The following is a 26,430-nucleotide window of genomic DNA, read 5'->3' on the forward strand; positions in this document are numbered from 1 at the left end:
TTCCTGCCTAGGCCTCCTGAGTAGCTGGGATTACAGGTGCCTGTCACCATGTAATCGACTAATTTTTGTATTTTTAGTAGAGATGGGGTTTCATCATGTTGGCCAGGCTGGTCTTTAACTCTTGACCTCAAGTAATGCGCCCACCTTGGCCTCCCAAAGCGCTGGGATTACAGGTGTGAGCCACCACGCCTGGCCTCTTTCTTTCTTTTCTTTTTTTGTTTTTTTTTGAGACAGGGTCTTGCTCTGTCACTTAGGCCAGAGTGCAGTGGCACAATCATGGCTCTCACTGCAGCTTTGACCTCTTGGGCGCAAGCAGTCCTCTAGCCTCAGCCACCAAAGCAGCTAGGAATACAGGTGTGTACCACCATCCCAAGCTAACTTTTTTTTTTTGTGGAGTCAGTGTTTTGCTATGCTGTCCAGGCTGGTCTCAAACTCCTAGGCTCAAGTGATCCTTCTGCTTCACTTGAAGGATCAAATTATGGGAATAGGTAAAAGCCACCATGCCTGGCACATTTTAGTTTTTAAAATAATGCCAGCAGCCAGCAGTGGTGGCTCATGCCTATAATCCCAACACTTTGGAAGGCCAAGGTGGGCAGATCATGAGGTCAACTGATCGAGACCATCCTGGCCAACATGATGAAACCCTGTCTCTACTAAAAATACAAAAATTAGCTGGACGTGGTGGTGCAGGTCTGTAGTCCCAGCTACTCAGGAGGCTGAGACAGGAGAATCGCTTGAACCCAAGAGGCAGAGGTTGCAGTGAGCTGAGATGGCGCCACTGCACTCCAACATGGTGACAGAGTGGACTCTGTCTCAAAAAAAAAAGAAAAAACAATAATGCCAGCTGTGTAGCCCTCGTTTCCGGGAGCATGAGGAAGAAGGAGCTGTCAATGGGGCCCTGCTACAGAACATACAAGAGGAAATGGACTATTAGGGGCAAGGCTAAAACTCAACTACTTTCTTTATAAAATGAGAGGAACGGTTTGAACTTCTGTCTACAAAAGGCAGGTAGAGGCAGGGCACAGTGGCTCATACCTATAATCTCAGTATTCTGGGAGGCCAAGACAGACAGATTACTTGAGCGAAGGAGTTTGAGACCAGCCTGGACTATATAGTAAGACACTGTCTCTATAAAAAATTAAAAAAAAAAAAACAAAGAGGCCGGGCGCGGTGCCTCACGCCTGTAATCCTAGCACTTTCGGAGGCCAAGGTGGGTGGATCACATGAGGTCAGGAGTTTAAGACCAGCCTGGCCATCATGGTGAAGCCCCATTTTAAAAAGAAAATAGCCAGGCATAGCAGTGCATGCTTGTAGTCCCAGCTATTGGAGAATCTGAGGTGGGACAATCACATGAGCCTAGGAATTCCAGGCTGCAGTGAGCTGTAGCTGCGCCACTGTACCCTAGCTTGGGTAACAGGGCAAGACCCTGTCTCAAAAAGAAAAAAAGGGCAGATAGGAAGGAGTCAAGGCATTACTTGATATTCTGACAATCCTAATTTCACTAAGCCTCTAAATAACTTAGAGTTTTGGCAGTAAGTGTCTCAACAAAACAAGATCCAACTCAATAAAGGAGCAGAAAAGTAACACTAGCTCTTCCACCACATAGGAAGGAAAGAGATGGCCTTTATTTAACATTTTATAACTGATTCACAGATACCTTATTTCCTCTGTATAAGGAACCAGAGCAGAAAGACCTTCAGAAGCCTAGTTTACTACTTAAGATAGTACGTAAAAACCAGTGAAGAGGCTGGGTGCAGTGGCTCATGCCTGTAATCCCAGAACTTTGGGAGGCTGACGTGGGTGGATTGCCTGAGGTCAGGAGTTCGAGACAAGCCTGGCCAACATAGTGAAATCCCATCTCTGCTAAAAATATAAACAATTAGCTGGGTGCTGCGGCAGGCACCTGTAATCCCAGCTACTAGGGAGGCTGAGGCAGGAGAATCACTTAAACTCGGGAGGTTGAGGTTGCAGTAAGCCAAGATCTCGCCATTGCACTCCAGCCTGGGCAACAACTCCATTTCAAAAACAAACAAACAAAGAAACCAGTGAAGATCCCTCTACCTAGAACGATAAACAGCTGTAGAAATAACTCACTGGAAAGGGAGCAAGTATAGCTAACATTGCTGCATGCTGCTTTTTGTCCAGCAATTCCAAGGCATCTTCCAAGCATTACATTCTTCTAAAGTCAGAACTGTCTCCATGTTACAAGTAGGTAATTTGAGTGCCTGAGTGATACATTTGCCAAGGTTACAAAGAGTTTAATGGTAAGATATAAATAAAACTTGAAATCTAGATTCCAACTGTCTTCCACCACACACACACACACACACACACACACACACACACATGCACACACACACATAGTTTCTTTAAATCTGACCCTTAAGACTTGATAGTAAATTTGGCTTTGGGCCAGGTTTGGTGGCTCACGCCTGTAATCCCAACACTTTGGAATGCCGAGGCAGGGAGACTGCTTGACACCAGGAGATTGAGATCAGTCTGGGCAATAAACCAAGACCCTATCTCTACAAAAAAATTTAAAAAACTGGCCCAGTGAGCAGCATGCACCTGCGGTCCCAGCTACGCAGGAGACTGAGGCAAGCAGATCATTTGAACCCAAGAGTTTGAGGCTTCAGTGAGCTATGATCACGCCACTGCACTCCAGCCTGGGTGATAGGATGAGACCCTAGCTCTAGAGGGAAAAAAAACTGGCTTTAATGGATTATCCTAAGAGGTAGATCTGTGGTGTGAAGCTCAAATAATACACTTTTTAGTCTGCTCTTTCAGAAATGACAGGAAATTCCAGAAGCCAGGAAGTCTATGGCATTTATACCTTAATATAACAATTAATTTTATACAAATAATTTCACTACCCACATTCATTCTCTCTGCAAAGAGGAGCCACTCTTGCTGCATGCTGCTGGATGGCTTTAAAAGGTTGTTCTCTTTCGCACTCCTCTGTAACCTAACACTCAGGTACTGACACCCAAGATCTTTTGCTAGAGAGTGGAAGTCAGCTGTTTAGAACTCAAGCTACATGTCAATCTTCAATCTCTGGGCCCTCCCCTAAACAAGCCTGTTGTGCAGTAATGGTAAAACCCAGAGGTCAGCTCAGCAGATGGAATTACACATGGAATACGAACTCTGACAAGGCGCTCCAAGAGAACATATCACTGCCATTAGTTCTACTTTTATTTATTTATTGAGACAGATTCTTGCTCTGTTGCTGAAGCTGCAGTGATCATAGCTTATTGAAGCCTTGGCCTCCTGGGCTCAAGCAATCTTCCCACCTCAGCCTCCTGAGTAACTGGGACTAGAGGCATGCACCACCATGCCTATTTTTTTAATTCTATATTTTGTAGCGATGAGGGTCTTGCTATGTTGCCCAGGCTGGTCTTCAACTTCTAGGCTCAAGAGATCCACCAGCCTCGGTCTCCTGAGCAGCTGGGACTGTAGGTGTGAGCCACTGCACTGGCCTCATTGCACTTTTAGATATCTATCAATATTTCAGAAACTGCACTTGAAGATCTACACAGTGGACTCACAAACAGGATGTGGGCAGAGTTCCTGAGTACACCTGACCTGACTAGCAAAAATGGCAGAGTGGCTTAGTCTCTGGATCCAGACTGCTGGGTTCCAATCCTGATCCCTTACAGGCTGTGCAGTCTTTATTTAAACTCTGTGCCTCATGTTCTTTACCTGTCGGATGAAGACCTTCCTCATTATGATGTGAGGACAAAATGAGATAACACAGATAAAAAGCTTAGAACAATTAGCCCTGGCAAAAATTAGGTGTTCAAATGTTAGCCATTATTATTATCAAATAACCTGTGGGGAAAAGAAAAGAGAAACATGCTGCATTTATTCTCTATACTACATTTCTATGTGGCTATATAAAGTTCTCTGATTTGCTTTCCTAATATAAAACTGTCTTTTATTTTTATTTTTTTAGACTTTTAAAAATTTCACTCCTTATAAAACCATAAAATTATGTCTTTTTAAGATATTCGCCGGGCATGGTGGCTCACACCTGTAATCCCAACACTTTGGGAGGCCGAGGTGGGTGGATCACCTGAGATCAGGAGTTCAAGACCAGCCTGGCCAACATGGTGAAACCCGATCTCACTTGATCTTAGCCAAAAGGCTGAGAAGTGATATGAAACCCCATCTCTACTAAAAAAATACAAAAATAGTTGGGCGTGGTGGCAGGCACCTGTAATCCCAGCTACTCAGAAGGCTGAGACAGGAGAATCACTTGAGCCTGGGAGACTGAGGTTGCAATGAGCTAAGATCACGCCGCTGCACTCCAGCCTGGGCGACAGAGTGAGACTCTGTCTCAAAAAAAAAAAAAAAAAAAAATTTCATTTGTTCTGTGCAACATTAAGCACACTTGATTACTACATAAAAGCAACAAGAAAAACTCAAATGTTGATGTTCCTTTTTTAAAAAATGGCATTTATTTGTTGATTGATTAAGATGGAGGAGTCTTGCTATGTTGCTCAAACTGAACTCGAACTCTCCTGGGCTCAGGTGATCCTCCCATCTCAGCTTCAGCCTCCACTGTGCCCAGCTTGATCTTCTTTGGAAAAAAGCCTCAACTTTGGCCAGGCACAGTGGCTCATGCCTGTAATCCCAGAACTTTAGGAAGCTGAGGTGGGTGGATTGCGAGGTCAGGAGATGGAGACCATCCTGGCCAACATGGTGAAACGCTGTCTCTACTAAAAATAAAAAAATTAGTCAGGTGTAGTGGTGCACACCTGTAATCCCAGCTACTCAGGAGGCTGAGGCAGAAGAATCGCTTTAACCCGGCAAGCAAAGGTTGCAGTGAGCTGAGATCGCACCATTGCACTCCAGCCTGGGCAACAGAGCGACACTCCGTCTAAAAAAACCCCAAATAACAAAAAAGGTTCTTAAAGTCAAGGCTGCTACCTAGCATTTCACGAAGCGTTCAGTTATTCATAGGTTGCTACAGGCAAACTTGGGAAAAGTTTGCCAGCCAGCATAAACTTCAAGTTGAACCTAAAGCAACATTTACTTCAAGCTTGTCCAACCTGCGGCCTGAGGGTAGATGGCTTTTAATGTGCCCCAACACAAATTTGTAAACTTTCTTAAAACATTATAAGATTTTTTTTGAGTTTTTTTGTTTTTTGTTTTTTTTTTTTGTTTTTAGCTCATCAGCTATCGCTACTGCTGGTGTATTTTGTGTGTGGCCCAATGTGACAATTCTTCCAATGTGGCCCAGGGAACCCAAAAGATTGGACATCCCTGATTTACTTATTTTTATATCATCTTTATGGATGGAAAAGGCTGAAAATTTTAAAAATATATAAACTATTTTTACATCAGATGAAAGGAAAAAAGATAGAAACAGATGCGAACATCAAGTCCATGCTATTAATAGAAGAAATGGCTACTTTCGAAGCACAAGCTGACTCCCTGGTGAGTGAGCAAATATTTTTATTGGCTCTATTGGAAAAAAAAGAAATATCTCTCTACTCTAATTACCAAGGCAGTAGTAACAAAATCAAAGCGTAGACATCTGATAAGTATTAGTTGGTATAATTTAATTTGAAGCAGACAAAATTTGGTATTTTAAAAAGCGTGCTACTGGACTAAAAATTAGCAGAGGAATCACTCCAGACAGAAAGGAAGAGAACAATGAAAACCAACAAAACAATTATTTTTATGTTAAAGCTCAAGATAGAAGACCATCATCAGATCAATCTTCCTAGAAAAGCAGTTTCTCCAGGTCATTCACCTATCTAAAAATCCTAAATATTCCTCATAGTCTACAGGAGAGAGTAAAAAAACCTATCAAGGTAACAGAGCCGCCAACTACCTTTCTATTTTTTTTTTTTTTTTTTTTTTTGAAACAGAGTCTTACTCTATCCCTTAGGCTGGAGTGCAGTAGGGAAACCTTGGCTCACTGCAATCTCCATCTCCTGGTTTCAAGCGATTTTCCCACCTCAGCCTCTGGAGTAGCTGAGATTACAGGCAGGTGCCACCACGACCAGCTAATTTTTGTGTTTTTAGCAGAGATGAGGTTAGGACCAGGCTGGTGTTGAAATCCCAACCTTGGGCATCCCAAAGTGCTGGGATACCGGCCTATCTTCCAATTGGGCCAGACTGGTTTCCTTATTTGTTGCAGGCAAGAACAAACCATCTCATTTCAGCTCTGTATCCACAGCTCCTATCTCGGTACCCGACACACAGTAGTTGCTCAGTAAATGTTTGTTAATTCAACAGCTTGAATGCTCTGAGGCCTGTGCTCTTGGTGTTGCACTCCTGGGAAGGTCTCATCCAACCCACCATTCTTCAAAGGCCAGCTCAACTTCCTGCACTTTTCCCAGCATAACACTGAAGCAACTGCCCTTGCCATTGCCTTCTCTCACTCTCAATTCCCACCGAATTCAATCACTTCTGATCTTTATTGTTACTTAAACATTTTCTGCTTCTGTGTTTTGTCTGCTCCACCAAACTGGGAGTTTCTTGAGGAAGGCAGAATTTTCAAGGCAGTGAGGAGCACTGAAAAGATTATTGATCTGTGACCAGGCAAACCTAGTTACGTGACTTGGAGAAAAATGTATATAAAACCCTTCGAACAATGCTTAGAACAGAGTGCACTTCATAAATGCTGGCTACTATCATTATTCATCTCTCGGAACACCTCAGTTCTCTCACTTATAAAATGGAGTGATAAGTTCTACATCAAGTGGTCTTCATATGGAACAGGAGTCTCTAGGACCTTCCTAACACACAGGAGCCACTCAATAGTCACCTGGCAGTTATTATTACAAAGACTCCTGCTGGGTGCTTAATAGAAGGTGCTTCTATCCCATAAGAAGTTTATGGGATAAACTTCTATTAAGTTTAAATAGAGCTGAAGGAACAAGAAAAATGTATTCTCATATCAATTCATATATCAACAGAAATACTTTCAGTTATTCAACAAACATTTATTAAGGGCTTATCATTACATGCCAGGCTTTGTTCTAGGTTTGGGATGATACAATAAAAACAGTTCTTGTCTTATGAAACTTACATTCTAAAGGGGAGGCAAACAATAAGCAGAGAAAGACAAATCAGTAAAAGTTTGGTGTTAAGTGCTATGAAGAAGAAGGAAAAAAGGTAAGCCCTTAGAAAAGGGCTGCCCGAAGATGGGGCATTTAGGCAGAGATCTGGATCCTCAAGAAAGCTTGATTTTGTGACTCATCCTCCCTCACAAGACTCCAGGAGTTCTTCCACTCCTCTAGCACCAAGAGACCCTGTACAACCAAGGAGGCTGCAGTTTGACTTCGTGCCTCTCTCTCAATACAGACCAAGCTACAAACTGCTGAATGAGCAACTGCAAATTTATTTTTTGTTATACTTTTTGAATTGGCAACTTAAGCTTCAAGAGGGAGTAAAATGATCACAGCCATACCGTAACTGGTCTGTTCCCCAGAAAATTCAGATCACTGTTCTCTCCAAACAGGTAACCTTCAGGATGAGTTGAGTCAAACTTCTCTCCTCCCATAATGAAGTGGCTGGCAAAATAGCTTCCTAGAGAGAAACAAACAGAAAAAAAAATCAAACAACCAGAAAACAGTCAAACTATATGTAGTAAAAAAGCTGATTTTTAAAAATGTTAAGCCTTTGGGCTGTGTGTGGTAGCTCACACCTGTAATGTGACTGGGTTCGGAGAGCTTCCAAACAGGGGAATACTTGGAGGTTTCTCAATACTTTGGGAGGCTGAGGCAGGCAGATCACCTGAGGTCAGAAGTTTGAGACCAGACTGGCCAACATAGCAGAACCCTGTCTCTACTAAAAATGGAAAAATTAGCCGGGTGTGGTGGCATGTGCCTGTAGTCCCAGCTACTCAGGAGGCTGAGGTAGGAGGATCTCTTGAACCCGGGAGATGGAGGGGCAGTGAACTGAGATCCTGCCATTGCACTCCAGTCTACGCAACAGAGCAAGACACTGTTTCAAAAAAACAAAAAATTTAATCCTTCAAATGAATAATTAGAGCAATTTTTAATCCAAAGAGTGTTTTCTTTTCCTGATTTGGAACAATGGCACAAAATAAGTAAAATCATAGCAGGGAAAACCCAAGATACCAAACATAGAATAGATCACTGTTTTCCTTTTAACATTCTTAATTGAATTTTTCTTATGATCTGTCTAAAATACCTCCAGCCAAAAGACCAAAAGGTCCTACAATGCACATTAATGATCATATATATATTTTTGTTACTGATTTTTACCCTTAAATTTGAAGTAGTTATTCCATATATTGAAGAATCTCAGCTACAGACATCAGCATATATATACACTATGATATTATAAAATACATGTTTAATCTTCAATCCATTTCCTGGAATGCAACTCTTAAAATCCTTGGAACATCCAGGCCAGGCATGGTGGCTCATGCCTATAATCCCAGCACTTTGGGAGGCCAAGGGGGACAGATCACTTGGGATCAGGAGTTAGGGACCAGCCTAGTCAACATGGCAAAACCCTGTCTCTACTAAAAATACAAAAATTAGCCAGGTGTGGTGACACACACCTGTAGCCCCAGGTACTTGGGAGGTTGAGGCAGGAGAATTGCTTGAACCGGGAAGCAGAGGTTGCAGTGAGCTGAGATCATGCCACTACACTCCAGCCTAGGCAACAGAGAGAGACTCCCATCTCAAAAAAAAAAAAATCCTTGGAATATCCAAAATGATGTTGTTTTTTTTTTTTTTTTTGAGACAGAGTATCTCTCTGTTGCCCAGGCTGGAGTGTAGTGGTGTAATCTTGGCTTACTGCAACCTCCGCCTCCCGGGTTCAAGCGATTCTCCTGCCTCAGCTTCCCGAGTAGCTGGGATTATAGGCACCCACTACCATGCCTGGCTAATTTTTGTATCTTTAGTAGAGATGGGGTTTCACCATGTTGGCCAGGCTGGTCTTGAAATTCTGACCTTGGGTGATTCACCCACCTTGGCGTTCCGAATTGCTGGGATTACAGGTGTGAGCCACCTCACCAGCCAAAGTGATGTCTTTACATATGCTAGTGAATTAACCAGTGGCTAGGAGCCCCTAGGGTAACCTCAGGATGGGGGCTGGTCACTGGAAAGAATATGGCAGGATTAGAAGGTTGGGACTTTTGGCCTATCCCCCAACCACCGAGGAAGGGAAGAGGGGCTGAAAGTTATCACCAGTGTCCAATGATGTAATCAACCATGCTATGTAATGAAGCTTCAATAAATATCCAAAGGACTGGGTTCGGAGAGCTTCCAAACAGGGGAATACTTGGAGGTTTCTGGAGGTTAGCATGCCCAGAGATGGCATGGAAGCTCTGTGCCCCTTCCCACATAACCGTGGCCTGTGTTTCTCTCTCTGTATCCTTTGCAATATCCTTGATAATAAACTGGTAAATGTGTTTCCCTAGTTCTGTGAGCCTCTCTAGCAAGTTAATCAAACCCCAGGAGGTTATAGGAACCCTGCTTTCTGGTTGGTTAGCAGGAAGCACAGGTAAAACAACCTGGGGCTTGCAATGGGCATAGAAAGTGGGGGGCAGTCTTGCGGGACTACACCCTCAACCTGTGGGATCGGATGTTATCTTCAGGTAGTCATCAGAACTGAAATGAATTGGAGGACATGCAGCTGGTGTCCTCTGCAGAACTGAGTGGTTGCTGGTGGGAAGAATCCCCACACATTTTGCTGACCAGAGGATACAGTTTTCTGTGCTGTTTGTGTTGTGAGAGTACAGGAGAAACTGAGTTTTTTCCTGTATCTGCAGATACATTTCTTTGCCTAGATTTTCATAAGCCAGCTTAAAGCTACACACAGAAATCTTGGTACCCATCTACCACTACTTCTATACCTCTATAATCTTCTATGATGAAGGTTCTTCTTCATCACAACTTGCTTCAAAACATGACTGTCTCATAGGAAAATATGAATTTAAATAATACACATATCCCTGGCTTTCCCTACCAATTACCACACTGACTATGGTAAAAATAAGAGGACAATTTAATGCTATGAAAGAAGGCTACACACATATCCTCTCCACCTCAAATTTATTAACAGTGCTAATGGCCAGAGCTGCTGGGATGCTGGGACATCAGTCATGGCAGGGCCCCTTTGTCCCTTCTTAATCAGCCAGGAGGCAGAAATATTTTCAATACAATATAATAACCAAATGAAATCAGCAGTCAGGGCCAAAATTCCCATAAGCCTCATCCAGACAAACCAAGGAACTGTGCCAGGATATGACGGAACTGAGAAGTCACCAAAGGAGGCTTAGGTTATGTTGAAAATTCCATCTGGGAATACATTTTAAATTTGATGATTAAACACATGCCTCTTACCCCTAATTTCTATTATCTAATTCTCCCATGAAGGTAAGCTGTTCTAAGTAAAGAACACATCCCATAATATACTTTTATCACACTCTCATATACCCCATTTCTGAAATTAATACAAGGAACTTATAAATAGTGAAAGGCTTGCTTGTGTATAATACAGTGAGGATATACACAAACTCCCTAAATCAGTTGCAATTTTTATTGAAGATATGTAGCAGGTAGGGTGTGATGGGTCTTGCCGGTAATCCCAACACTGGACAGCTAAGACAGGAGGATTGCTTTAGGCCAGGAGTTCAAGACCAGCTTGGGCAACATAGCAAGACCTTGTCTCTATTAAAAACAACAACAACAAAAAAATACAAAATACAAAAATTAGCTGGGCATGGTAGCCTGCACCTGTAGTTCTACCTACTCAGGAGGCTGAGGCAGGAGGGTCACTTGAGTTTAGGAGTTAAAGGTTTCAGCGAGCTATGATCATGCCTCTGCACTCCAGCTGGGTGACAGAGTGAGCCCCTGTCTCAAAAATAATAATAATAATAAAGAAAGAAAAAAGAAAAGAGTAAAAAAATATTTATAGCAAACTAAAAAAAAAATGAGATTTGGCACTTTGAGCCTGTGGAGAAGCCATAGTAAGGAAGACAGAGAAGAAAATTCTAGCAAAAACTGAACCAAACATTTATTTTTAAAATTTTCTACACATAGAGCTTTAGTCTAGAAACACCTATTAAACAAAACAATTTGGATAAAGTCACTCACCACAAAGTGAGGCAACTGTTGAATTAAACAACCAGGAAAACATTATTTGAGAGTAATAATGCAGACAAAATCAAAGCAATCACTGAGGAACTCTTGAAAGTCACCCATCAAAACTTAAAGAGACAAAGGGCAGCCATCTGCAGTAATACAACAGTGGAATTCATCATTTAGGAAAGTTTAATTATCAATTATTTATGTCTAGCACTTGCTAGCCCTATTTTCCAAGTGCATAATTTATGGAGAGGGGAGGTACCTAGTTTGCCTTAAGTAGAAGCAGGCATCTCAAATAATTTAAGTCATTTACTGATGAACCTTAGTAAGATATATTTTTGTGTACATTAGGGATTATATGTTTATCATACACTAGGTAAAATTGGAAAAGTTAAAGATGTTACATGGATGGATGGCTTGCCCAAATCACGAATAAAGAAAGGGGAGAAGAGACAGAGTTTGATGTCTGGAGTTGTGTAGGTTGATCTTGGGGTGGGACCACTGAGTTTCTAGTACCTGTGAGAGCTTGGGAGAGGGATCTGGGGCAGTAAAATCCATGGATGATTGGCTTAGAGGTGGCCATGATTGAACCTAGCGAGAGAGAAGCACTAATGATTTGGGGGCTAAAGAGTTAAAGCAGGCAACAGGGTTTTATTAGAAATGCCTTTTTATGCCATAATATTAAAAGAAAATAAATGACCACAAAAGATGTGTAGAGTTAATTGTAGTTTTGCCTTGCATTAAAATCAAAAATAGTCTGGGCATGGTGGCTCACACCTGTAATCCTAGCACTTTGGGAGGACAAGGTGGAAGGATCACTTGAGCCCAGGAGCTCAAGACCAGCCTAGGCAACATGGTGAGGCTCTGTCTCTGTATATTAAAAAAAGAGAAAAGATACGATGTATATTCAGTTAGTAGAGTATTATGAAGTCATTCAAAGTGGTGTTGTAAATCTGTATCTACTGACATTAAAAATGTTCACAATATATTACAATTAGGCCCTCATCTCTACAAAAAAATTAAAAAATTGCTGGGTACTGTAGCACAAGCCTGTGGTCCCAGCTACTCGGGAGGCTCAGGTGGGAGGATCACTTGAGCCCAAGAGGTCAGGCCTGTGGTGAGCCATGATTGTACCACTACATTCCAGCCGGGGTAAAAGATCAAGACCCTGTCTCAAAAAACAAAAACAAAAACAAAAAAACCCCACAAAAGCTGTATAAGCTGTATACTTACAACTGCGAATGATTTTCTCAAAATTATATAGTTGGTGGCCAGGCACAGTGGCTCACCCCTGTAATCCTAGCACTTTGGGAGGCTGAGGCGGGCAGATCACTTGAGGTCGGAAGTTCAAGACCAGCCTGACCAACATGGAGAAACCCCATCTCTACTAAAAATGCAAAATTAGCCAGGTGTGGTGGCACATGCCTATAATTCCAGCTACTTGGGAGGCTGACATAGGAGAATCACTTGAACCCTGGAGGCAGAGGTTGTGATGAGCCAAGATTGTGCCATTGCACTCTAGCCCAGGCAACAAGAGCAAAACTCTGTCTCAAAAAAAAAAAAAAAAAATTAAAAAGTTAGCCAGGTATGGTGGCACGTGCTTGTGATCCTTGATACTCGGGAAGCTAAGGTGGGAGGACTGCTGAAGGTCAAGGCTGCAGTGAGCTATAATCACACCACTGGACTCCAGCCTGGGTAAAGAGTGAGACTCTGTCTCAAGAAAGGAAAAACAGGCCAGGCATGGTGGCTCACGCCTGTAATCCCAGCACTTTGGGAAGCCAAGGTGGGTGTATCAACTGAGGTCAGGAGTTTGAGACCAGCCTGGCCACCATGGTGAAACCCCGTCTCTACTAAAAATACAAAAATTAGCCAGGAGTGGTTCTTATAGTCCCAGCTACTTGATAGGCTAAGACAGGAGAATCGCTTGAACCCTGGGAAGTGGAGGTTGTACTGAGCCAAGACTGCACCATGGCACTCCAGCCTGGGTGACAGGGCAAGACTCCATTTCAAAAACAAAAAACAAACAAAACCAGAAAGAAAGAAAATACAGTACAGCTCTCAAAAAATAAAGGAGAAAGGGGATAGCAGAAAAAAAGCAGAGTAAGTTTGCTGACAAACTTTAGGTGTAAGTGAAAGAGTCAAAGATACTTGATTCAAATGCTGGAGTAAAGAGGAGGATGAGTGAAGAGGGCTAGTTATGTGCATATTATTCACAGCAGGAAGCTAATAATAATAACCTAACAGGACACAAAGATTTAATAAGGGTTAATGGTGAAACATATTTCACCATATTGAAACCCCATCTCTACTAACCATTAAATAGCCATTAGAGAAAAATACAAACCTTCCTAAATCCAAAAAATACATCTTAAAAAAAGAGCAAACCAAACAGACTACATAGTGAATGACTATGTAAATTTATATATATATTTATATACATATAAATGTAACATAAAATGGCCAACCTTAAACCAAACACATCAATTATATCAATAAATATAAATAGGCGTAATTTATATTAAGCTACCATGCATGTAATGAAAAGTGGCTATGAAGATATATACATATCAATTAATATTTTTAAAACAAGCAATGTAAGGATAAATAATAAAACTTTTAAAGCAGTTATCTAAAGGAGGAGGGAGGGAACGAAGTGGAAGGGAGGGACAGACAAAAGCTAGATTCTTTGAATACGCATCCTTTTGTCGATCTACCATTGCAACCATGTAAACGTTTTGCATAATTATAAAATTAAAATTTCTGTAAAGCAATCTCTAAAAATCAAAGGTAAAATGAAACAAACGAACCTAAGTGTGTGTGTAGTTAGTGGAATAACCACAGAAAGAGAAACTATTCCCAAGAACTTTAAAAGATTAATTTAACTGTACACCTCAATTGGAAAGAAGACTGCAAAATATATATCTCAGTTTACGGTAATCATATTATTGGTGGCAGCATTTTCTTCTGAGAATGTGGCATTAAGCAGATGAGTAATTATGTGATATTTCAACTTTATCATACCTGGTGTACTGAGAATCAGAGGGAAAGTTAAAGAAAGCCAAGGTTAAAAAAAATCATGTAGTCCTGAATTTGTATTAGAAATATCAATAAAATCGCATGATGCATAATTTATCTTTCCAAACAATGTTTCCTAGCTCTGGCCACTGAAAAGGCCTAGAAACAAAGACCTGCAAAGTAGGAGGCGGTGCCTCTAGCACCCAGTCTGCAGTCTCCAAAAGTCATTTCCCACTAACAGGAACAAGGGCTCTTTGGAGGCCGCATTCCAAGTCTGTGGCAGGAAATACACAAGATGGGACTAGAACATCTTGTCCTTTTCTTTTTTTTTTTTTTAACCCCACCCCCCTAGAATATCTTGTCATACCAGATAACAAGGACGCTCTCAAAACCTACTAGGGTCCTGTCCAAAGGACTCAAGAGCTGACTTAAGGAGGTTCCCGCAGAGCAAAGATGGAATATATTAAGTTTCATCAGGATAATAAGGGCAAGGAATAAAATAAGTCTATGAATTTATAATAATATCTAAAAAAAAAATCACCACTGAAGGATGCTAGTAAACCAATTCATTATTATGGAAACCGGAAAGTAAAGGGAAAGCCTCAAGCATTTATCTTGCCTTTCCTATATGAACTGTACCTCTGGGTGACTGAACAATTAATAGATGAGGAGAGGCCAGGTGCCACGGCTAACACTTGTGATCCCAGCACTTGGGAGGGCCTTGAGCCCAGAAGTTTGAGACCAGCCTAGGCAACATGGCAAGACACTGCCGGGTGCAGTGGCTCAAGCCTGTAATCCCAACACTTTGGGAGGCCAAGATGGATCACGAGGTCAGGAGTTCAAGACCAGCCTGCTCAATATGGTGAAACCTCATCTCTACTAAAAAGGCAAAAATTAGCCAGGCATGGTGGCAGACACCTGTAATCCCAGATACTCAGGAGGCTGAGGCAGGAGAATTGCTTGAACCTGGGAGGCAGAGGCTGCAGTGAGCCGAGATCGCACCACTGCACTCTAGCCTGGGCCAAAGAGCAACACTCCATCAAAAGAGATACTCTTCTTAGATTAAAAGATTTAATCCTTTTTTTTTTCTTTTTTAGAGTTAGGGTCTCGCTCTGTCACCCAGCTGACGTGCAGTAACCAGATCATAGCTCACTGCAGCCTTGACCTCCTGAAATGAGGTGATCCTCTTGGTTCTGCCTCCCAAGTAGCTGGAGCTACTCCATGCCTGTTACCATGCCTGTCTAATTTTAAAAATTTTTTGTAGATATGAGATCTCACCACGTTGACTGAGCTCAAACTCCTAACCTCAGGTGATCTTCCTGCCGTGGCCTCCCAAAGGGGAAGGATTGCTTAAACACGAGGTTCAGTATCAGCCAGAGTAACATAGCAAGACCCTATCTCCATTTATTTAAAAAAGGGAAAAAAAAGTCTACCTTCAATGCCTTTTGCTACCAATACCCCACCCTTTCAGTTATCAAGCTCTTGCCTTTATTTTATCCAAAGCGATCCCCTTTATGCTGTTAAAGAGCTTTACTGAAGAATAATAAACATGGCATAAAATTCACCCTTTGAACAATTCAATGATATTGGTAACCGTCATCACAATCCAGTTGAAAACATTTCCATCACCCCAAAATGTTCCATCATGCCCATTTACAATTAATTCCTACTCCTATTATCAGCCTTAAGCAAACACTATTCTGTTTTATATCTCTACAAATGTGCTTCTTCTAGCCATTTCACATACACAAACTCATGATATATAGTCTTGCATCTGGTTTCTTTCCCTTAGCATAATGTTTTTGAAGTTAAATCATGTTGTGTAGCATGTATCAGTAATTCATCCCATTATATTGCTGAATATGGCCAGGCGTAGTGTATCATGCCTGCAATTCCTGCACTTTGGGAGGCTGAGGCTGAAGGATGGCTCAAGACTAGGAGTTCAACATTAGCCCAGGCAACAGAGTGGGACTCTATCTTTACAAAACATAAATTTAAAAAATCAGCTGGGGCCGGGCGTGGTGGCTTACGCCTGTAATCCCAGCACTTTGGGAGGCCGAGGTGGGTGGATCACGAGGTCAAGAGATCGAGACCATCCTAGTCAACATGGTGAAACCCCATCTCTACTAAAAATACAAAAAATTAGCTGGCACCGTGGCGCATGCCTATAATCCCAGCTACTCAGGAGGCTGAGGCAGGAGAATTGCCTGAACCCAGGAGGCAGAGGTTGCAGTGAGCCGAGATCGAGCCATTGCACTCCAGCCTGGGTAACAAGAGCAAAACTCCGTCTCAAAAAAAAAAAAAATCAGCTGGGAGTGGAGGCATGTGCCTATAGTCCCAGCTACGTGGAAGTCTAAGGCTGGGGGAGTTCTTCAGCCTAGGAGGTTGATGCTGCAGGGAGATATGATCATACCCCTGCACTCCAGCCTGGGAACTAGAGCAAGACCCTGTCTCTAAAACAAAAACAAAAAAACAAACAAAAAACTAAATTGCTGAGCAGTGTTTCACTGTATGAATATAACGTGGAATAAACAATGCAATTTGTTTATCCATTCATCAGCTGATGTACATTTGGATTATTTCCAGTTTCTTGGCTATAATGAGCAATGCTGCTATGAACATCTGCATCCATGTCTTTGAGTGCACATGTTTTCATTTTTTGGACAGATTCATAGGAGTGGAATGCTGAATCATAAGGCAAATTTATGTTCCCCTTTTTAAGACACTGCCCAATTTTCCAAAGTGGCTGTACTATTTCCCACAGTACTTCATAAAGACTCCCATTTCTCTGCATTCTCAACATTTGACATTGTCTGTCTTTTCTATTTTAGTTACCCTAATCCTAATAGGTGTGAAGTGGTATCTCACTGCAGTTTTTTTGCTTTGTTTTCCTGTTTTTGTTTTGAGATGGAGTCTTGCTGTGTTACCCAGGCTGGAGTACAATGGTGTGATCTTGGCTCACTGCAACCTCCGCCTCCCGGGTTCAAGCGATTCTCCTGTCTCAGCCTCCCGAATAGCTGGGACTACAGGCACCTGCCACCACGCCCATTTAATTTTGTATCTTTTTTTTTTAGTAGAGACGGGGTTTCACCAAGTTGGCCAGGCTGGTCTTGGACTTCTGACCTCAGGTGATCAGCCTGCCTCAGCCTCCCAAAGTGCTAGTATTACAGTTATAAACCAATGAGCCCAGTCTCATTGCAGTTTTAATTATATTTCTCTAACAATTGCTGATGTTAAGCATCTTTCCATGCGTTCATCAGCCATTCCTATATCTGCTTCAATGAAATATCTATTCAACTCTTATGCTTTTTTTTTTTTGAGAGGGAGTCTCGCTCTGTCACCCAGGCTGGAGTGCAGTGGTGAGATCTTGGCTCACACCAACCTCTGCCTCCTGGGTTCAAGTGATTCTCCTCCCTCAGCCTCTCGAGTAGCTGGGACTATAGGAGCATACCGCCACGTCTGGCTAATTTTTTGTATTTTTAATAGAGATAGGATTTCACCATGTTAGCCAGGATGGTCTCTATTTTCTGACCTCATGATCTGCCCACCTCAGCCTCCCAAAGTACTGGGATTACAGGTGTGAGCCACCGCACCCAGCCTCTTGTGCATTTTTTAATTGGGTTGTCTGTCTTCATAATACTGAGTTGTGGCTGGGCGCGGTGGCTCACACCTATAATCCCAGCACTTTGGGAGGCGGAGGAGGGTGGATCACAAGGTCAAGAGATCGAAACCATCCTGGTCGACAAGGTGAAACCCCATCTCTACTAAAAATACAAAAATTAGCTGGGCATGGTGGTGCATGCCTGTAGTCCCAGCTACTCGGGAGGCTGAGGCAGGAGAATTGCTTGAACCCAGAAGGCAGAGGTTGGGGTGAGCCGAGATCATGCCATTGCACTCCAGTCTGGGTAACAACAGCGAAACACCGTCTCAAAAAAAAAAAAAAAATACTGAGTTGTAACAGTTCTTGATATAACATTGATACACATCCTTTATGTGATTTGCAAATATTTTCTTTCAGAAGGTAGCTGGTCTTTTCATCTTTTTACTGTCTTTTGAGGTGGAAATATTTTTTTGAAGAAATCCTATTTGTTATTATGTTTTACTTGTATGGATTTCGCTTTTGGTGTCATATCTAAGAACTCTTTGCCCAATCCAAATCAAATAAAAATTTTCTCTTATGTCTTCTTCTAGGAGTTTCATAGTTTTCACTTTGCATTTAGGTCTATGATCCATTTTTATTTTTATTTTTTAACTAATGACAAGGTCTTAATCTGTCACCCAGGCTGGAGCACAGTGGCATAATCATAGCTCACTGAAGCCTTGAACTCCTAGGCACAAGAAAACCTTCTACCTCAGCCTCCTGAGTAGCTGATGTCATGCCACCATGCCCAGCTAATTTAAAAAAAAAAAAAAAAGTTTTTTATAGAGACAGGTCTCACTCTGTTGCCCAGGCTGGTCTTGAACTCCTGGGCTCAAGCCATCCTTCAGCCTTGGCCTTCCAAAGTGCTGCGATTACAGGCATGAGCCACCATACCCGGCCCCATTTTGAAAAGAGCTTAATGGAAATACGATTTATATACCACAGAATTCACCTATTTGGTGTGCACAATCCAATGGTTTCTAGTATATTAACAGTATTATACAACTATTTGCCACTATCTAATTTTAGAACACTGCCATCACCCCAGAAAGAAATCCATTAGCAGTCACAGCTCATTTCTGCCTCCACCCAGCCTCTGGCAACCACAGCCACAGCCACTAATCTACTTTCTGTCTCTATGGATTTGCCTCTTCTGGGCATTTCTTATAAACAAGATTATTCAATATACGGCCTTTTGCACCTGGCTTCTTTCACTCAGTATAACGTTTTCAGGGTTCATCTAGGTTGCAGCACATATCAAATCTTCATTCCTTTTTATTGCTAAATAGTATTCTATTGTACAGACTTACCATATTTTACTCATCAGCCGTTCTATTCATTGGCTGATAGACACTTGGGTTATTTCCACCTTTTAGCTATTATGAGTAATTCATGTACGAGTTTTTATGTGAATGCATTTTCTTCACCTTTCTTGGGTGTGTACCTAGGAGTAGAACTGCTGAGTCATATAGTAACTAACCACCTGAGAAACTGTCAAACTGCTTTCCAAAGTGGCTGCAGCATTTTACCTTCACACCAGCAGGGTATGAGGGTTTTGATCTCTCCATATCCTTTCCAATACTTGTCATTATCACTTTTTAAAATTATAGCCATCCTAGTGGGTGTGAACTGGTATCTAATTGTAGTTTTGATTCGTATTTCCTTGATAGTTAATAACGTTGATAATCTCTTCATGTGCTGACTGTCCACTGTTTATCTTTTTCGGAGAAATGTCTATTCAAGTGCTGTGACCATTTTTAATTCGATTGTCTTTTTATTATTGAATGTAAGAGTTCCTTATATATTCTAGATACAAATTCTTATCACATTTATGATTTATAAATATTTTCTCCCATTCTCTGGGTTCTCTTTTCACTCTGTAATCCATTTTGAGCTCATTTTGGTGATGTAAAGAATAGGTCTGAGCCGGGCACGGTGGCTCACCCCTGTAATCCCAGAACTTTGGGAGGCCGAGGCAGGTGGATCACGAGGTCAAGAGATCGAGACCATCCTGGTCAACGTGGTGAAACCCCGTCTCTATTAAAAATACAAAAAATTAGCTGGGCATGGTGGCGCGTGCCTGTAATCCCAGCTACTCAGGAGGCTGAGGCAGGAGAATTGCCTGAACCCAGGAGGCGGAGGTTGCAGTGAGCCGAGATTGCGCCATTGCACTCCAGCCTGGGTAACAAGAACGAAACTCCATCTCAAAAAAAAAAAAAAAGAATAGATCTGAGTTTATTTTCTTTTTTCCTGGTCCCAGCATCATTTGTGGAAATAACTATCCTTTCCCCATTGAATTGTCTCAGTACTTTTGTCAAAATCAACTGACAATAAATGTAAGGATTTCTGGTTCATAACTCTGTTCCATTGATCTATATGCTTTTTGTTGTGCCATTACCACACGATCTTGATTACTGTAGCATTGTTGTAATTATGTGTATAGTAATTTTTAAAGTAGTGTAGTGATAGTCCTCCAACTTTGTTCTTTTTCAAAGTTATTTTGGACGTTTTAGTTAAAGTGTCAAATTGTGCCAACCAAATAATTCCTTATTCTGTAGTAAGTTACATATTTTTTAAGTGTATGGTTTCAAATCTAATATTAAATTGACACTCCTAAAGCTAGGAGAAACATATAAAAACTTTTTTAGTTATCTGACAAAGACTTATTACCCATGCCTTTAAAAACTGCTCTTGCAATAGGAAAGACCCATTTGACAAGCATACATGTACGGAAAAAACAAACATTTAGAGAATGATGATGTAGAGAGATGTGATACATCTATGGCCGGGTGCTGCAGCTCACTCCTGTAATCCCAGCGCTTTGTGACACTGAGGTAGGAAGACTGCTTGAGACCAGGAGTTCAAGGCCAGCCTGGGCAACACAGTGAGATACTGTCTCTACAAAAACTTTAAACCACTAGACAGGCCTGGTGGTATGTGCCTGTAATCCCAGCTACTTAGGAGGCTGAGGCAGGAAGATCACTTGAGCCCAGGACTCTGAGGTTACAGTGAGCTTTGATAACACCACTGCACTCCAGCCAGGGTGCCAGAGTGAGACCCTGTTTCTAAAAATAAATTATTTAATTTCTAAAAATCTACAATCAGTTGACTCTAAGCAAAGGAGATTATCCTTGATTATATGGGTGGGCCTCGTCTAGTCAGTTGAAGTCCTTAAAAGCAGAAACCCAGGTTTAACCAAGCTAGCTGGTCAGGACTCTGATTACCATTCTGAATTTTTATAGTAGGTTTAGTTCTTAAAGACTTCAGCAAAACAAAGTATTCCTATTTTCCAACTTACTCAAATATGTGGGGGGAAACAAACTAGATTTATGAGGTACTGGTTTATATAAATTAAATTGTCTTTATAGTATGCCGATTTCTTCCTGGATAGAGAAAACAGGCTCTTATCAACATGGACTTCTAACACTGTCAAAAGATGATCTTTCAAAAAAATAACCATCTCTGCAAAGCCATATGTTTCTTTGTGAAACAAATTATCTTGGGCTTTTATTTATTTATTTATAGAGATGGGATTTCACCATGTTGGCCAGGCTGGTCTTGAACTCCTGACCTTGTGATCCACCCATGTTGGCCTCCCAAAGTGCTAGGATTACAGGCGTAAGCCACAGCACCCTATCTTGGGCTTTTAAAGATGCAAAGATCTTAGAGAAGGATGTATGACCTCTAACTAAAAAATTACAAAAGTACAACCAAATGTAGCAAAATCATGCTCTAAACTGCTTTCTATGCTAATGTAGAAATGCTACATAGAAACTCCCACCTCACTTTCTACTACTTAAATGATTAATATTTGCACATTAATAAATCTAAAAATCACCTAATATATAACATTATTCATCATTGCATTGTTTGCAACAGTAAGATAATGAAAAAACAATCCACAGATGTTCATCACTGGGGGAAAGCGGGGGGTGGAGTTGAGGAGGGATAACATGGGGAGAAATGCCAGATATAGGTGATGGGGAGGAAGGCAGCAAACCACATTGCCATGTATGTACCTATGCAAAAATCTTGCATGTTCTTCACATGTACCCCAAAACCTAAAATGCAATTATATATATATATATATATATATATATATATATATATATGATGGCACATACAGAGGAATACTATACAGTTGTTAAAAAGTACAAAGAAACTGTCAAATATGAGACAATATAAAAAGATCTCCAGGCTGAGTGCAGTGGTTCACACCTGTAATCCCAGCACTTTGGGAGGCCAAGGCGGGCCTAGCATGAGGTCAGGAGATCAAGACCATCCTGACTAACACAGTGAAACCCTGTCTCTACTAAAAAAATACAAAAAATTAGCTGGGCGTGGTGGCACGAGCCTGTAGTCCCAGCTACTCGGGGGGCTGAGACAGGAGAGTTGCTTGAACTTGGGAGGCCGAGGTTGCAGTGAGCTGAGATTGCACCACTGCACTCCAGCCTGAGTGACAGAGTAAGACTCCATCTCAAAAAAAAAAAAAGATCTCCAATATCTCTGAAAGCAAAAAGAGCAAGGTGTATAGCAGTCTAATAGCATGCTATGCTTGCATTTACACAAGAAAATCTAAAAGAATTCCAAAGAAACCCAAAGTGGTTAAATGGGAGGGGAGGTTTAGAGGGAGGAAGGAGAACAGCGGCAAGAACAAGGCTTTCATGGATGCTTTTTTATTCCTTTAAATTTTGAACCATGTGACTATATTGCCTACTCAAAAATAAATAATTCCAAATAATTTAGGCTATTTCTATCTACCTCTAAGGATAGAAAAAAGCTACAAATCCAAGTCTCAATTTGATATCAGCCATTCTTGATAGGATTTAAATGTTTCTATTTCAATGTGCATACAAAACTAAGAAGTTCCATTAAAAATACTCAGAAAAAAGCAATTTCTGCTGGGCATGGTAAACATCATTACAAGGGCAGATGATGGTGTTTCTTTCTGAAGCAACCATTCCACAGGCAGTGGTGCAGCTCTAGCCACTTTCCAGCGAGTCAGGTAGTGGTCTCAACTTAACACCCAGGCCACAGGGTATGTCATCTGGAGAAAACTGACTCTGCTGCTTGCTTTCTTCCACTATCAGTACTCAGGATAAGGAGACTTCTTAAAATCAACCCAGGCCAATTCCTCTATAAGGATTTCAATTGTGACACAAAATAGCTTTACTCCATAATCATGGAATGATTGTTTTAAGTCATGTGTTTTGAGTACAAGTTCAAAACCCAATTCCTTGAAAGGCAGAGAGTCAGATGGTATAGTATAAAGAATGCTAACTGGCTGAGAGACCGTAGCCATGCCAATTCATTTCTATGGGTCTCCATTTTCTTATTAGTGAAATGAATGGGAGGCTAAGGCGGGAGGATTGCTTGAGACCAGTTCAAGACCACCCTGGGCAACATAGTGAGATACTGTCTCTACAAAAAACTTAGCCAGGCGTGGTGGCTCACGTTTCTAATCCCAACACTTTGGGAGGCTGAGGCAGGTGGATCACCTGAGGTCAGGAGTTCGAGACCAGCCTGGCCAATATGGTGAAACCCCGTCTCTACTAAAAATACAAAAAATTAGCCAGGCATGGTGGCAAGCACCTATAATCCCAGCTACTTGGGAGACAGAGCCGGGAGAATTGCCGGAACCTGGGATGTGGAGGTTGCAGTGGTCAATATCTCGCCACTTCATTCCAGCCTGGGCATGACAGAGTGAGACTCTGACTCAAAATAATAATAATAATAATAATTAAACATTAGCTAGGCATAGTGGTAATGGCCAAACTCTCTTGAAGGTTCCTTTCAGGACTAATACTGTAATCCCATAATGAGCCAGGTCAATTCAATGATCAGAAGAAAGGCTCTATCTAGAGCGTATATGCAAGCTCACATAAGGTTTCAAATACACAAAGGTTTGCTGACAGAGACACAGATGTTCGGATTCTATTTTCTATGCTTTAGCTTCAACAGAAATAATTGGTCCACTGGCTGTAAAGACTTCTCTCATGTGTAACTTCTGATTTAACATGAATTACAGTTTTACAGTTAAGTAAAACTTTTAAAAGATTGGTAGAGTAGAGAGGATTATTTAAGGCAAAGTATTGAGTGTGTTAATTAACAAAAAAGTTTTGGTTTGGTCTATTATCCTTTTATTATCATCACCCAAGATTCATACTTGTATAAAAATGCTTTGGGGAACAGCCTTCCAGAGGTTTATATATGTTAAGTTTCACATGTGAAGGGAGGGGTGATACTATCCTGAGGCAGCAAACACTTCTGAAAATTCCAAGCTCAGCAAAGTATGCTCCATATTCTAATCAATAAAAGCCATGTGGTTTAAGAAAAACCGAGTCCACAAATACTGCTGCATATTTTTGTCTATTAAAAAACAAAATCCAGCCGGGCGCGGTGGCTCACGCCTATAATCCCAGCACTTTGGGAGGCTGAGGCCGGTGGATCAGGAGGTCAAGAGATCGAGACCATCCTGGTCAACAAGGTGAAACCCCGTCTCTACTAAAAATATAAAAATTAGCTGGGCATGGTGGTGCGCGCCTGTAGTCCCAGCTACTCGGCAGGCTGAGGCAGGAGAATTGCTTGAACCCAGAAGGCGGAGGTTGCGGTGAGCCGAGATCGTGCCATTGCACTCCAGTCTGGGTAACAATAGTGAAACTCCGTCTCAAACAAAACAAAACAAAACAAAAAACAAAATCCATGCCTTCTTTAGTATTGATTTTATGTAGTCATAATCAGTCAGAGCTTTATTAAAATACTCATGACCCACAGCTTTATAAAACAATTCATCATATTCATCTTTGCAAGGATTCATTCTTTGGCACAAAAGCAGTGAGAAACACAGCTCTGGCAGACACTCGGCAGGGATGCGAGCAGGTTCATCGTCTGGCCCCTGCTTTTACCTGGCAGACACTGGACACACTGCTGAGAAATTAGCTCATCTCATTAGCATGTCTCTACTCTACCAAAAAGAGAGGAGGCTCCGCTCCAATTCTGACACCTCATTCCAAGATCACCAAAATCTCCATCAGGTCCTAAGCCAGAGAGAAGGTGGTAGCCATCTATCCCCAGAAGTCTTGAGAATAAGATTAAAAGTAATTTAAAAATAACTGCAATTAAAGGAAAAGTACTTGCAATTAAAAGTATCCACCAGCTAGGTCATGCAGCAGCAATTCACATTAGCTGGTGCTCACATAACTAAACTACCTTCCTGTGATTCTCTGCTTTGCTGTCAAAATCCTCCTTCATCTCCAATGCTGATAACCCCCAACCCAGAAACTGGAGACATTCAGCTCCTTAAGTGAAGGTTTGATTCTGATAACAAACATAATACTTCTTTACGTTTCCAATATCTCTGCCTTGACCCAGGGATAGTCTCACTCCAAAACCCAGGCTTGCTGCAAAGCTGGCAAAGGGGCAATTCGAGGGACTCTGATACTCAGATTCCCAAACATTTCTGTTACTCTCCCCCACCTCCACCCGCTTCTGACAGCCTCTGTAAAGGCACCAGCACTGCAAATGCATGTTTGGCTTCCATCCTCCGCAGGCAATAGAAGCTTTTCCAGAAGAAACCTAATTCTAACCTCTCCAGAGGCCCGGAGGCTGCAGCGCAGGGACAGCACTTGGCGAAGGTGCCTATTAGGGATGCCGAGGCCGCCTCTCCGTGGCCCTTGGTCCCCGCGAGGCAAACGGGCTGTGGGCCAGACCCGCCGGGTCCGTGCGGGGCGCCGACCTCGCCTACGACGCCGCAGCCCCGCTCCCGGGAGCCGCAGTCCCTGCGGACACGCGTCCCCGTCACGGGGCCGATTACAATGGAGGCCGCTCCCGTCCTCCAGTGGAGGGGCTCGGTGCCCTTGGTGACCCCCGCCAGGCCCCGCAGGACGCCTCCTGCGCTAATTCGTCCGGGGCTGGGGAGACCTCGGCCTTCTTGAGGACCTCCCGCGCTCGAAGATCGTTTCGGAGAGGCCGCGGTCACTGGGTCCCCGAGGACCCGTGGGGCCCCCTCGGGCCGTCCCGACCCAGACCCCCGCCCCTGCCTCTCTCCCTCCTCGCGGCCGCGGCGCTCGCCTGTCCTCACCGGACTTGGGCGGGTAGCGGTACACGGAATTGGACGGGATGTCCACCTCCTCCACGCCCGCGTGCTGCCGGCTCGTTAGGGCCCCCATGGCTGCTGCGGCTGCAGCCCCAGCCCGGCTCCGGCTCCCGCGCCGCCCTCCGCGCCTCACCGCGGCCGCCCGCCCCGCGCCCGGTGCGGGGGTCGACTGCCCGCCGCGGCCGGCTTCGTCGCGGCGCTGCGACTCTGGCAGCAGGGAGCCCCCGGCGCGCCGCGCACCATCCTCCGCCGGGCACCACAGCGGCGCCTCTGCCGAGGGGACTGCGGGGCTGGGCTGGGCCGGGGGCGCCGCCGCCGCCGCCTCAGGCCCCGTGATGTCAGCTGCAGCTCCGCGCGGGGACCGCGGCGGCCTCAGCCAATGGCGAGGCGGGGCGGGAGCGCCCACGCCGGAGCAGCCAATGAACGCGGGGCTGCAGCAGGAGCCGGCGGCGCGTGCCTAGCTCGGGGAGCCGCGGCAGGACTCCGCGCTCTGGGACACGGCCCCGGGGCTCGCGGCGGGGGCGGGGCGGGGGCGCGGCCGGGGTCTCGCGGCGGGGGCGGGGCCGGCCGGAGCGCGGACCTAGGGAAGGTAGCGCTGAGCG

At 43.1% G+C, this 26,430-nt stretch overlaps 1 protein-coding gene across 11 annotated transcripts in view; it reads right to left on the reverse strand.

Annotated features, from left to right (window-relative positions):
• Window positions 1-26,162, reverse strand: part of RNF157 (ring finger protein 157) — a 92,727-nt gene extending 66,565 nt beyond the window's left edge. For all 11 annotated transcript variants that reach the window (XR_013536003.1, XR_013536004.1, XR_013536002.1 and 8 more), the window contains exons 1-2: window positions 25,814-26,162; window positions 7,424-7,542 (exon numbers count right to left, since the gene is read on the reverse strand). Coding sequence is in view for 8 of the 11 variants with exons in the window: in XM_078374709.1 (XP_078230835.1) it covers window positions 7,424-7,542; window positions 25,814-25,901 (207 nt within the window). In the remaining 3 variants the exon portion in view is untranslated. The remainder of the gene's footprint in view (window positions 1-7,423; window positions 7,543-25,813) is intronic.
• Between the last annotated feature and the right edge of the window lie 268 nt (window positions 26,163-26,430).

This window comes from Callithrix jacchus, chromosome 5, assembly GCF_049354715.1.
Source record: "Callithrix jacchus isolate 240 chromosome 5, calJac240_pri, whole genome shotgun sequence".
In the NCBI taxonomy this organism is placed as follows: Eukaryota; Metazoa; Chordata; class Mammalia; order Primates; family Cebidae; genus Callithrix; species Callithrix jacchus.